The sequence below is a fragment of the Pipra filicauda genome, unplaced genomic scaffold, assembly GCF_003945595.2.
Source record: "Pipra filicauda isolate LSUMZ 115617 unplaced genomic scaffold, ASM394559v2 scaffold122_size2191957_pilon, whole genome shotgun sequence".
NCBI classification, from domain to species: Eukaryota; Metazoa; Chordata; class Aves; order Passeriformes; family Pipridae; genus Pipra; species Pipra filicauda.
This window is the reverse complement of record NW_024103685.1, coordinates 1,422,117-1,436,303: the sequence shown is the minus strand read 5'-3', so window position 1 is coordinate 1,436,303 and position 14,187 is coordinate 1,422,117. Positions and strand designations below refer to the sequence as shown.

At 34.6% G+C, this 14,187-nt stretch overlaps 1 protein-coding gene across 5 annotated transcripts in view; it reads left to right on the top strand.

Moving 5' to 3' along the window:
• The window catches only part of FMN2 (formin 2), a 159,693-nt gene that overhangs the window by 84,480 nt on the left and 61,026 nt on the right, over positions 1 to 14,187 (top strand). For all 5 annotated transcript variants that reach the window (XM_039388766.1, XM_039388773.1, XM_039388771.1 and 2 more), the window contains 4 exons: positions 4,643 to 4,704; positions 12,108 to 12,199; positions 12,347 to 12,476; positions 13,406 to 13,552. In XM_039388766.1, the coding sequence (XP_039244700.1) occupies positions 4,643 to 4,704; positions 12,108 to 12,199; positions 12,347 to 12,476; positions 13,406 to 13,552 (431 nt within the window). The remainder of the gene's footprint in view (positions 1 to 4,642; positions 4,705 to 12,107; positions 12,200 to 12,346; positions 12,477 to 13,405; positions 13,553 to 14,187) is intronic.

The following is a 14,187-nucleotide window of genomic DNA, read 5'->3' as shown; positions in this document are numbered from 1 at the left end:
GAAGAACTTGGGTGGGTGATTTGCTTGTTTGTCTCCCTGAAAGATGGATCTGAGTACAGCAGGACAGGTTTGGAGGTGGTTTTACTTCAGCTACTGCTTCTTTCTGAGGAGTTAAACTGTAATCTTTTATCAGTCAAGTAGGATTTGGAAAATGCTTAGTCAGTCTTTTGGGAGACAGCAGTGCTTCTAGGAGATTTCAAGAAGGAGTCGCTTAAGTTTAGAGTCCAGAGACAGAAAATCTTGGGAGGCATACTTGGAAAAGCCAGAGATATGGAGTGTGATTTGAAACTGCTCTGAGAAAAGGGAAGGCATAAGACTAAGCATCTGACTGAATATAAGTTTCATGAAAATATGTGAGATTGCGCTGATGAGAGTTCTATGGCATAAAAATTGGATCTAAAAGGTTGATAATTCTTTTTTCTTCTTCCTGGAGTTCTTCTCAGTGGGAAACTTTGAATTTTGGCCTTTTCATTTTAAAAAGAAATTCCAAAGTTTTGGACTTTGAAATGAAATAGAATTTCCAAGGACTGGCTAGCTGTAGGAAGCTGTCTTTTTTCTTACAGTTTATGTATGTGGTACTATTGGTAGATAGACATTCATAGCCACAGGCAAGTGTAGGTTTGCTGTGTCTATATTGCCTATCAATTTTGTTTTAGTGGTAGCTGGTATTTCACATGACCCTAGATACAGGAATAATCAAAAGCAATGATTTGTCTTACAAAGAAAAAAATACAGCTACTTCCTTTGACAGTCTTCCTGAAAATCCACTGTGCATCCTCTACCTTCCTGCTGCTGGTGTTTTCTCATACATTTCCTCTTCAGGATTATATTTGTTGGCAAAATTTTGATCTTTTTGATGACTTGGTTACTGTGTTCCTCTGAAGACTTGTGGGCGGTGATTATTCATTGTGTTTGGTTTATTTTTTTGTGGTTTGGGTTGCGTTTTTTATTGGTTTTGTTGTTTTGGTTTTTTTTTAATTTGTCTCTATTCTAAATGGTCTTCTATGTATATGGGAGAAGATCTATCTGTTCTTGTAGTTCCGATATGCCTCTGAATATGATTGTGTGCTTTACACTAATCTCACTTTTTTAGCAGCAACATTATACTCCTGTCAGGGGATGTATCTTCTATACTTTTAAATTAGTTGATATTATTAAAAATAGTAAGTCTTTATCTTCTGCATGTGCTTTTTGTCCTTCTAGTTTCAAACTAGTATCTAAGTTGACTTTGTTATTGTGAGTTTGCATATATATTTTTTAATTCCATTTATATTGTAGAAATACAGAATCAAAAGGAAACTGCCATTTTGCTAAACCTTCCATATTCTGCAGTCAGATAATAAGATATAATTTCTGTGCCAAAAGTACCAATTTAGATTTCCATGTAGATTGTGCCCAAAACAGTGACAGGGTCAGGAAAGTTTAAGACCAGCAAGAGTTTCCCAAATCCTTTAATTTGGCTACACATCCTCTGAAACCTCTTCTTCTCCTCCGTCCTTTACAGTATCAAGCAATCATTTGTGATTGATCCTCCACCCCTCATTTTACTGGGTGGATTTTCTATAATCATCTATTGACCATGGATAGCTTAAAAAGAAAAAAAATATTGTTTTGTAATTATTTTAATTTTTTTCTGTGCATGTTTCTGTGTGTATCTGGACATACTTGGTTAGAATCTGATTTAATCATATGTATATATTTGTATATATAGAGAAAATTATATATATGGACTTCTAATACCGTAAAGTTATTTAGGCTTGAAACTGGTGCTGGCTTGGTGGTTTTATTGGCAGCAGTGGCAATAGGAATGCAAGAAAATAGCAGAACTGTGAAATATGACAGTAAGAACAAATGAGTTCTTACTGCCTGTGTCTTATGTGATTAAAAGAAAGTAGTTTCTATTAGAGCAAAAACCAACAGATATTCTTCACTTTCATAGCAGTCAAGACCAAGAAATGTCAATGTCAATTTTGGAAAAAAAAATTAAAAAATCACTTTCTAAAATAGTGACTTGGGTGAAAATATCCAGCGACTACAAGACTAATATAACCCCTTCTCCAGCTGTTTGCATTAAAGTATGATGGAATTGTAGCATAGCTAAGAATATTTTCATACGAGGAAATTAATATTTATCTATGTTTTGCCATTATTTTGCCACCACATATGGAATCCTTTGGTTAGATATTTTTATAGTCACACTGATTGTAGGGAGGGGGCATGTTTAGCTTGGCTACATAAGGAAAGTGCTGCAGTATTGCCGAGGAACAGAAGCTCCTCTCCTGATTCTCCCCTAAGTGCGAAGAGCAAACCTATGGTGAACATTGAAAAATCCTAGTGAGATATTGGAGTGCTATCTATGAATGTTTAGATTAAACATATAGAAATGTATTTGTCCTGAGAGGACTTGACGGATATGTACTAGAAGCTAACTTCTCCATGTCCTTGTCCCAGACTGATTTGTTTTAAGCAGCTCCCTGAAGTATGTACACTCTTCTACATACCTGTTTTGTTGAAAGTACGCAGACCTGGCACCATTGTGCTTGCCAGGCATTCTCTTATCTCCTGCAAGCATTCAAACAAAAGTGTTCTATTGCTCCCTGAGTAATCCGTGGGTGATCTTAACATTGAGCAAAAGTCAGGACTGGAACTTATGTCTTATTTCTTGGAGCAGTAGTAGGCAGTTTCTGGAAGAAAGGGGAGGGGGTGGAGCAGGGAGAAGACAGCCACAACTCAAAATAAATAACTGAAGGGTTGTGAGTGTGTCCGTGTATGAAAACATTGCATAAGCATAAAAGTGCTGAAATGTTAGGCTAATACAAACTGAGTTTCATAATATACCCTGGGTTTAATAAAGCTGGTTTTACATGTGTGTTTTCTTAAAGTAGAGCTCTCAAACCAATCTACACCCAGTTTCTGTTTGAGTGCTAATTTTAGTCTCCAGTTCTACAAGGCAAATTTGGCATGTTTTTAAGCATACAATCTTATTGAGCAACAGGATTTGTTAAATACAATGTATAATACAGTGCCTTGTATACAGAGCATCTTTAAATCTCTTTTGCAATAATTATTACACTCTGATGGGGGAGAGAAGTTTAAAAATATCCTAAATAATTAATAGCAGCTTTTTCACGTACCCCCTCCCCAAAAAGAAAATTAAAAAAGTGGTAACTGTTACATTGGCATTACCTGATACATTGTTTTCTGGTAAGGGAAAAATAGAAAAAAAACAATTTAAATATTTTTTCTGAAAAATTTAAAAATTTCCTGGTTATTTTGTGGTTTAGTCCTGAAAGTTAACTTCATGCTCTGCTTAGAGATACAGTGTGACCTGCTTAGTTTAATCAAGAGCAACACTTCTTTGTTTATAATTTTCTTATACTGCAACTAAAACTATGTCTCAGCTCTGGAAAGGGGAAACATGATGAATCCCAGACTCAGAGTGGTATCTCTAAATGCTTTAGAGCAATCGGAAACACATGAGCTTGAATTATATTGTCTGTAGTCTTTAGGTGTATATACAGAATTTCTTTGTGACAGTTTAGGACACAGATTTACAGGCAAAAAGTAACCTAGTTCTGGGTTTCTATCTGTTGCAATCTGTAGATTTATCTTGCCTAGGGAATTATTCAGTTTATCATACAAGTGCACACACACGTGCAAAGCCCATTACAAAAAAGGGTACAAATTAATGAAGTGCAAAACAGGAAAAAGACTGGTACAGTATGCTAAAAATTATTCGCTGCCATCACATATATTTTGATGCAACCTTCTAAATTTCTTCAAGATTTAAAATCTAGATGAGGAAAGTTGGATTTATCTGGCTTTTAAATGAATGGTCACTGTGCTTGCAAAAAAATGAGTAAGAGAAGCACTATTTGAAAAATAATTCTTTGTATTAGCTGAGAACAATTCTTCAATATTTGCACAAATATTTCCTGTGCCTTGTGAAATGTTCCTAATACAAGTGGGGAATCAGGGTTCTATTCCTAAAAGTATGTCCCTCTTAAAGATTTTTAGGTTTGTTTTTTTGTCCAGGTTAGGTAGATAGAAATCACTCTCTGAGCTCTTCTGCTGGGGTTTTTGATGCTGAAAAAAATACAGTATGTGTGTGGCGCCAGAATTGGTTGGGAACAGGAAAGGCATATTTTGTATCCATACTAAATGTGTCAGCTTAGTGCATAGAAGACTTGACCCTTGTCAGGTGTTTTGAAGTTAACTGGCTGACTTATGGATTAATGAGTTTAAGACTGAAGTCAACCAGTGACAGGAATGAGCTTTGTTGTGTGAGTGTGTGTGTGTGGCTGTGGTGCAGATTTACAAATTTTTATAATGCTTTCAGTTGGACCATGAAAGTCTGATGTAAAGCTTGTCTCTGATCTCCGACTATGGCCATACTTGTGGGATCGTGTTTGTGTGTTTGGGGGGAGAGAGATGAATTCTTTAACACTTGACACCTGCCTCTACCAGGTTTCTAGTCATAGTCCTAGGAATAGCACTATTCAAGGCGTTAATAAAGTTAAAACCCTTAAGCTGTATGACCAGTAGGTCATAAAAACTATTGCTGGGTATTGTGATCAGTCTTTCTTTTACAGCTGGATTATCATCCTGACAACTAATTCTTTTTTCTTTTGTCTTTTTATAGCTGTTGTGAACTTGGACAACTCTGTGGTTGACCTAGAGACCCTTCAAGCCCTGTATGAGAATGTGAGTAATCAGAGGAAGTCCATATAATGTAGGAATACTGTGCATCCATGTGAAAGTATTTTTAATTTGCATCAGTAGCATTCAGAACACGTCCTATCTTGGAGTGACTTTATTTTCCCTAAAGCAATGAAAATACTAAGCATTTAAGTTTCATTAATTGTCATTGTGTGTTTTATATAGTGCATACATTTTTATGTAAGTAACATAATCAACATCTAAATGACTAAACAGAAATTAGTTTTGTTCCTTTTTTTTCTTCTTGGGTGGGGCAGTCCTTGAAGAATAGTATGAATAGACCTTGCAGTCCATGTGTTTGACTTCACTTTGTAACTTCACTAATATTGACAATGCTGTTCAATTAAAAAAAAAAAGTTTTGATGACAGAAATCAATATTATTTGTGAAACCATAGCTTTTAATTATTGTTACTTCAGGAATTCCTCAAAAATAATTTTGGGTCTTTGAAAGGAAAAGAATTTCTCTAAGGCAATGTAATAAAAAGTAGTATAAACTTCCAGGGGCTTCCTAAATGTCTGGTAGTAATAATAAGACCCCATTTGAGCCCTAGGTATGTAATATCAGGGATTCAGAATATGCTCAGGCATGTTCTAAAACTTCACAAAGCCAGTCACGTACCAAATTCAAAAAGTGGATCTCAGAAGCATGTTTCTGCCTCCAGATGAGGCCGCTGAACATTCCCCCATTCTTTGAGTGTATTACCCCTGATGTGGAGGTCTGGCTAAACTGCTATGGAAAGAGTGAAGAGGCTTTCTATATACCCTCCAAAGAACCTGAAAATATGAAGAGTAAAGCTGTGAGACACAGAATTGCATTGAAGGCCAATGTATGCTGTTGTATTGGATCCTTTATTTCCCTCATGTTGTAGTTTTGATAATGTTAACTAATTTTACACCTTTCAGATGTTTGGTTTTTAGAATTTAGCTTTTAGTGATCTCCTTTGGAATGATTTGTTGATTTATGAAATGTCTCATATATAATCCACGTTGAGGCCCAACGTGGCCCAAAGTCCACTTTATAAAAAACCAAGAAACTAAACAAAACAAAAGAAGCTCAAAAATCTGACAAGAGCTAGGAAGGATTTTTATTTCATCCCTGAAGAACCAACTCACTCAACGCTGCTTAGAAAGATAATGTTCAAATAGGAAACCTATTCTAACTACCTCCAAATCTCTATAAACACTTCTCATCCTTGTGCTGCAGCATTTCTGTTTTAGCCTATGCTATTTCATTTGACATTATTTTTAATCTGCTCTCCTACAAAGCATAACTATATCCCATTGCATACATTCTTTAGCATGCAAAAAATTAAAGTAATTTTATGTATTACACATACATCATTTCAATAGACTGTGTTGTGGGAAATACGGAATAGATACTGCGGTTATGATCTGGTTTTGCATCCATTCCTCTTTTATAGTGAACAAGAATTTTTTTTTATTTTGGTTTAAAAAAATATAACTCTTATGTGGCTTATGTACTAATATAGGGCACTTTTCAAATGTTTCCTTAATTTCATCTCTAATATACTTCATAATTCTAGTATAATGGAGAATTTGCAAATTTGCAGTTCATTGAAATAACCAAATGTCATTATATTAATTTTGTTTGTTACTCTCACTAAATACAGAAAATGTCTAGGAAATATTATTCTGATTGAGGAAATTATATGTTAACCTCAGGCAAGACTCAAAAAATTAGAATGCCTAATATATTTCTTTGCTTTGAATAGAAAACAGATCAGTCCAATTTTATCATATTTGCTTGAGTACAAGACAGAAAAAAACCCCACAACCAAAAAACCCAACCAAAAACCAACCAAAGAACTAAAAATCCCCTCAGTTTACTTGGAGAGAGTTTTGCACGGGAACATGATTTTTAATCCTGGATCTTCTGTTTGATAAAAGCGTGTCCTGAAAGAAATATTTTTTTAGTTGACTTTTATTTTCTGTTTTTACTTTCATCCTTTTGTCAAAACACATCACACCTTGCATTTTTGTCCCTTGTTAGCTTCACTAATTGTAAAAATATTGTTCAATAACAGTTGTAAGCAATGATTATACCAGAAAGCCTGGCATGTTTGACTCCTCCCTTATTTCTCAACCTCATCCTGCGTTGTAAGTGGGGTTAACTTTGCCTCATTCTTGTACTTTGTAGCCATTAACTTAAATTTTAGTTCTTAGGGTCTTTTTATTGGATTGGGATTTTTTTGGATTGGGATTTTTTGCTGGGATATTTAAATATCACCATCCTAATTCTCAGCCTTGCTATTTGATCTTTATGGAACATATGGGAGCATTTGTTTTACAGTCTTTCTTCAGAATGTAATCATTTTTTTCTGATTGCATGTGTCTGGCATAGTGCTTTCCTTTCTTAAATGTGAATGAAATTTGGGCAGTTTCCAAACCTAAACACACCCTAATTTCAAAAGCCACAGTCCCAAGGGCTCAATTCCTGTTTACTGAGGAATTAAAGTCTTGTTAAACCACAAAGTTACTGTATACATCTTAGTGACATTTTATAAACGAAGAAGCCCACACCCCACCAAAGATCCAAGCCCTCAATAATTTATTTAATAGTATTAAGTTGTATTGCATCAAGTGAGAAGGATTTTGTCACTGCAGCACTGTACAGTAAAGTCAAATAACTCTTATGTCTGTTTGTGTAGATTGTTATATGAAGAGTTGTTTAAATATGTGTTGATAATTAGCTATGCATTAAGATCTAGGCAATTTTAATGGGAGAGCCTTAATAGATAAAACTACATGTGGAACGGTTACTTTAATGTGCTTTTACAGACTAATAACAATGCTTTCAGGTGACAGCTATAATCAGAGGGAGAAGGCAGATAAAATTCACTGGAGTTGTCAGTTTGCTGTATGTGGTTAGGACATGTTGGTTGTGATAGGAAATGTACTGATTTGCAAATAAATGAATGTTTACTTTGAAAATGGATAGCCTCTTAGCAGCTGGAATTGTAGCTGAGGTATCACTGAAACAAGGTACGTCTGGTCCTGCTTGCGTCTTCCTTAGATCATGAAAATAATAGTATAAAAGTGGATTACAAATTGTATCAAAAAATCATCTTTGATCTATGATCTCTGGATTTGCCCTTTTCAAATCTCTTTACATCACAAATGAAACATGTATACATTCTTAATTTGGCTCCTGGTAAATTGTGCACATTGCCTTTATCTTTAAAAGACTTAGGTCAATGCTTTCAAAAACATCAAAATGCCTTTGCAAGAATGAAAGGTATCCAGAAGTCTGAAGTGCTTGACTCCTCTCTGCCACTGAGACTCAATTCTTCTGACTTCCTTTTTTTTTTTTAACCTAGCAATTACAATGTGATGTCTTAACATTAGTAAAGAGTATAAATTGTGCCTGAGCTCTGATACATGACCCAGTTTCAAAGGAACATATTTGTTATTAACCTGGGTATCTCTGTATATCCTTGTTGTTTCAGATACTTTTGACAAGATTCCTTAGACAAATCACTCATTGTTTTTGAAATATGCAAGATAAACTTTGAAAATCAAGTTTTCAAAAAAAAATTCATGCCAAAATTAAAAAAACCTACATACATTTAAACTGATTTAAACTCAGAGTTAAGGTTCTGTTGCAAGGAAAAAAAAAAACTAACCAGAAAATGATAAGATTTATATTGTGAGATGGAAAAAGGGCCCTTATGAACTTTGGTAAGACCAAATACAGGGTAGGTTTATACTCTGGCAAAAAACGGAAAATAATTAAACTGAAGAAGTATATTTTTGCTCTAATTTGGATCAGATTTATGCTGACTGATTTTAGATATATTTAATATCAAATTCTGGTATATTATACTATTTTTTCCATTTATGATGCTATGTAATAGCTAAAATCAAGGAAATAAATAGCAGTATCATTCAAAGAGGTGCTAATTCTGTCAAATTAATGACTTTCATGAGAAGCATCTATGGAATGTGTTCTTTCTTGACACAAATCTGGAGCATAATATGAAAGATTTTTTAAAATTATCCATCTGTAAATTAGAGAACAAATAGGCATTAACCATAAAGCAAACTGGTAAAAATTCTGAGAAATAATCTTCAATAATACCTGTGCAGAAGACATGTAAGTCTTATTACTTTTCTATCATAATTTAAAATACACATAAATCAGAAGTCTGGATACCTGAGCCAAAATTAGTGATCTGAAATTCTTGTTGGATTTGGAACTTGGAGCATATACACGGACCTATTGATTTTGGTGAAGAGTGTAAAGCATCTCTCTTGAGAAGGCCAGAAGGAAGAGTACTCTTAGTATTTATTCTAAAGAATTCACAAATAATCATTTGGTTTTTAAAATATTTATTTCTCTTTAACTGTTATAAAAAATTTTTCCAGTGATTTCCTTTCACTTTAACAGAAGAGAATATACTTTACAGACTAGTCAGAAATAACAGAACTTAATTTAAAAAGTGTTAGTACGAGAACTTGTTTACTTTTACAAAAAGCTGATCTTTTTTCTTTACAAAAATTTACAAGTGTAAATTGAATATAAGAATTTTTTGAAGTGTAATTTGAATAAAGAAAATATCTCTTCCTAAAAAGTCATGCCCAGACTTCTGTGGCTCTGATGACACAACCACTGGAAAAATGCTGCCTTTATTTGCATCCTTCCAATTTCTAAAATCTGTAGATTTCACCTGTTACCAAGAGAATTCTTAGTGACCTGTAAAGTAATGGAAGCTCTCTTTTAACTCTCCATTGGGTAAGAACGATCTAGATGAAGTGAGGAAATATCCCATTTACACCTGCTCCCTAACACAAAACCAAACCCACGACTTTCTGCTCAACAGCGCGTGCAATATTTAAGTCCGTATGTCTGCAGATAGTTGTATCTTTTCTAGTCCTCCCCCTGTTTCGGGATGAGTAATCTAAGATTAAAAATGGATAAAATTTCCTGATCTTAGTATCTTGAAAAAATTCTTCTGAGGATATCATTATTCAAGAAACATTTACTACTGCAATTATATTCACATGTCCTATGCCTGCTTTGACAGAGACTTTGTTGAAAAGTACCTTTGGAGGACGAATCCCCAAGTTTGTTTCCTCACCCTAAACTGATACTGGGGTAGGAAATTCAGGAAACTAGGTGTTATGAGGGGGCCACTGCCAGTATTCTAAAATTAAAAACTAGTAAATTAGCCCCACCCTTGTGCTTGCTAACTGAGAAAGGCATAGAATCATAGAATCAACTGAGTTGGAAGGGACCTCCAAGATCATCAAGTCCAACCCTTGATCCGACACTGCCGTGGTTACTAAACCATGGCACTAAGTGCCACATCAAGCCTCGTCTTAAAAACCTCCAGGGACAGAGAATTCACCACTTCCCTGGGCAACCCATTCCAATGCCTGATTACCCTCTCTGTAAAGAATTTCTTCCTAATATCTAACCTAAACCTCCCCTGGCACAGCTTAAGACCATGCCCTCTTGTCTTAGAGAGCTTATACTTCATGATGCAGTATACGTCAATCGTTCAAGGAAGGACCAAGCTCTTCAAAGGAAGTGACCTGCTCAGCACTGGTGGGACCATATCTGGAGTGGGATCACATCTAGGGTGCTGTGTCTAGTTCTGGCCTCCCTGGTCCAAGAGGCGCTGACATATTGGAGTGAGTCTGGTGAAAAGCCATGATGATGGTTAAAGACTTGTAGAAGTTTTTGGGCATTTGGCTGGTTGGTTGGTTGGTTTTTTACTGGGTGTCCAAGCACTGGAACAGGACGCGTAGAGAAGTACGCAGGTCTCCATCCTTGAGGGTATTCAAAACCTGACTGGACATTATACTGAGCAACCTGCTCTAGCTGTCTCTGCTTTATGCCAGTGTTCAACTAGACAGTCTTCAGGGTTTCTTTCAAACCTCAGCCATTCTATTAATCTGGGGTACAGGTATTACCACCATTATAATTTCTTAGTGTTGAGAACAAATTTTATTGCTGGAAACAAAAAAATCCTGCAACATTTTCTTGTTGAAGTATTTGATAGAGAAGATCAGACTCCTTTAGAGAAGATGACCTTTGAAGAACATTCACAAAAATGCTGGATAATTATTAGGATACATCACATTCAAGACATATGGCCTTGCAATGATTTCCAGACTTCTTGAAGTAATGAGATGAACTCTGAAGTTTTTGCTGAATGACTCCTCAATCTCTTCATATTTTCTCTCTTTTGACACGGAAAGATGTTCAACAACCTAAGAAGAACTGTCCAAATCTCACTTTCAGGTTGCTAGTTTCAGGTTGCTAGTTTCAAACCTAGTTTCAGGTTGCTGATGGAGCTGACAGTATGATTTGAGATAGTTCCGTACCTCTTCTGGTAGCCATGAAAAAGCATGTAAGAAAGAATGCGGGTGAAGCCCATCTTATGTTTTGCCATTATTTAAGTAGTTAATATGTAATTTTCCACTGTTGTCTTCAAGTTCTGTGGTGGAGGAAGTTAAAAAATGTGTGTAATGTTTTCTTAAAGGAAGAAAAGTAGATATACTTTTTTTTTTGATTCCTGTAAAGTTTCACAGTTTGAATCTATTTTGAAAACCACCACAGCTGTCAAAAGAAGGGTCAGATGGAGAGATTTCCATTCCACTTTTATTCCTTTCCATGCCATTCCATTTTCCAGTATTACAGTTGAAGAAAAATAATTTCACCGTAGTATGGAGCACAGGAAAAAATGAGGCTCTGTTTCTATTGACTGGAATTTTGAAGAGGTTTTCCCAGTGTGCCACAGAGTTCTTCAAGAAACTAGGCAGTTTATATGTAATTTTTTTGGCTTATTAAGATAAAAATAAATATTATTTTAGTTCAAAGAAATGCACAATAGTTCTCATTTATGACAGTTCAATTATAAATCAACTAATTCTTTGTTTCATAGTGTTTTTCAAATACCAAACAAAATTTAAATTGCAGTAAACGATTCAAACCTATTTTCATTTATTTAAAAAAATGTATTATTTAAATACATATTTAAAGATCAGATCGCATTCAAAGGCATTCCAACAGATTTGGAAAGAAAATACAACTCATGAAGACAGTCCTTCGATTCAAAGACTTTATAAACAAGCAAAGAAAATGAATTGGGAATGAAGATTATTGTCCCCGTGCATTATTTAATGAGTAAATATTTTGCAGATTACTAGTAGTCAACCATATTATTTGAAAGATGTTCTGTTCTCCATCAGATCTATTTATAATTAAAATCACTCTATGGACTAAGTAGTTTTACCGCAAGCAGATGCTAGAAAGAAAAGAAAACCTATGAATTCGATTTGTTACAGGGGCATCTTTATTTGTGTTGTTTGACTAGGTTTTTAATCACAATTTTTCATTACTTTGTTTCCTTCATTCTAGAGAGCACAATCAGATGAATTAGAAAAAATAGAAAAGCATAGCAAGGCATCCAAGGAAAAAGAAAACGCGAAGTCTTTGGATAAGCCGGAACAGTAAGAATATACTTATGAAAGAGCAGTTTTGCTCTCTTTAGAAAACTTTCTCTGTTGTTGTAAACTATGTAGAGATGTTATGAAAAAAACCTTCAAACCTGTACCTACTAAGAGTGACTCACATAATTTTTTTAATTACTCCTGCAGGTTCCTCTATGAGCTCTCACTAATTCCCAACTTCTCAGAACGTGTATTTTGCATCCTGTTCCAATCAACATTTTCAGAAAGCATTTGTTCAATCCGTCGCAAACTTGAATTGTTACAGAAACTGTGTGAGGTAGGTTGTGCTCTGAGAAAAGGTAGTTCTAAATTTCTGATATTTAATCTTGTTAAGTTGTACTCATATTTCAAAAGTTTTTACTCTATTTAAGTACTCATTAAATCTTAAGGATAGTAGAATAGAACATTTTATGATTGTACTTCAACATCAAAGTGAATTTTAAGATTAGGTTTTCGTACTGAATTATATCATGTTTTTGCCATCAATGTATATCAGCCTCTGGAAAATAGTGTACCTTCTCCTTTCTTTTGTTAAAGCAAAGTCTTCACTCTTCATAGTGACCATATCACTCCTTTCCAGAGGAATACTAGTTCAGCACACTTTGTATTTGCTTGGATTTTAGAAGTGTGCCACTCAATAATATCTCTGATATCTAAAATCAGTTAGAGATAGCAATATTGTATCTAGTCAGAAGAGATTACTGGAATTTTGCGACCCCATGCAAAACAAATACATGGCTTTAAAATGCAGGTTAAACAGTATTTTAATAGCTGAAAATTAGTTCAAATATTTCATGTTTTATTATGTAATATTTTTTATTTGATTAAGTGTTTTAGTTGTTCCATGTGGGTGTTTTATGAACTTCTTGATGAATTTTCCCTGAAATTAAATAGACCATTCATAACATCAGCATCAGTTAAAGATTACTATTTTCATTTTTCTCAACAGATCATCTCCAATAATACTTTATAGATTTCCTATTATTTTTTTCCAAGTATCCAATTTGGACATAACATTCTCCACTCACTGAAAGTTACATATAAATATTATCTACTTCTACATGTTGCAGTAGAAGGTTGTTAACTACCTATATTTGAGACTTTATATAGTATTATTTCTAAACACAGTAACAACAAATGTGCTTGTTAACTGTAAATATTTTTGTGACTTGAAACAGAATTTTTTTTTCTCTCTTTGTTTTTTAGACATTGAAAAACGAGTCAGGAGTTATGCGGGTCCTGGGTTTGGTTCTTGCCTTTGGAAATTACATGAATGGTGGAAACAGAACACGAGGACAGGCTGATGGATTTGGACTAGATATCCTGCCAAAACTGAAAGATGTCAAGAGCAGTGTAAGTTGATTCTAGACTTCCTGAAGGCCAGAGAATCTTAAATTCTCAGAAAACTAATTTATCTCCATTTCCAAGTAAATGGTGTGAAGCTTACAAAGGCATGTGGAAGGGAACTCTTTTGCTACTATACTTATTTGATCATACTTCTTTTCACTGCTTTACAAATAAAAATAGCTGAAGTTATGTTTTAGTTCCGAATCTCATGTGTATTTGACTTTCAGTACACTGCATAGTTCTAAATTTTCCTGCATTTGGAAGCAATACTATGATCTTACTCATAAAAGTTTATTACAGAAGTGAAAGGAGTTGTCAAAGAAAAGTTAACTGTGATTTGATACTGATTCAAAATATTTGTGAGGGAAAAATATAACTCCTGAAAATGATAGAATAGGCATCCAGAGCATTTGAGGTAACCTGAAATTTATCCTTTGCATTCATCATAATTACAGAGTGTGCATTTGGCACTGGATCATGGACCTACCTGAGTAAAGTACTTGTTGAGTCAAGATTTGTCTAGTATAGTCATCTAAATAAGGAGAATGATAAATAGTGTTTTTTCTTGCTCTGTGCTAAACTGGAATTTATGTGTTACCAGCACTTTTTTTGGCTCTGGTTATTCAGATTGGATTATATTC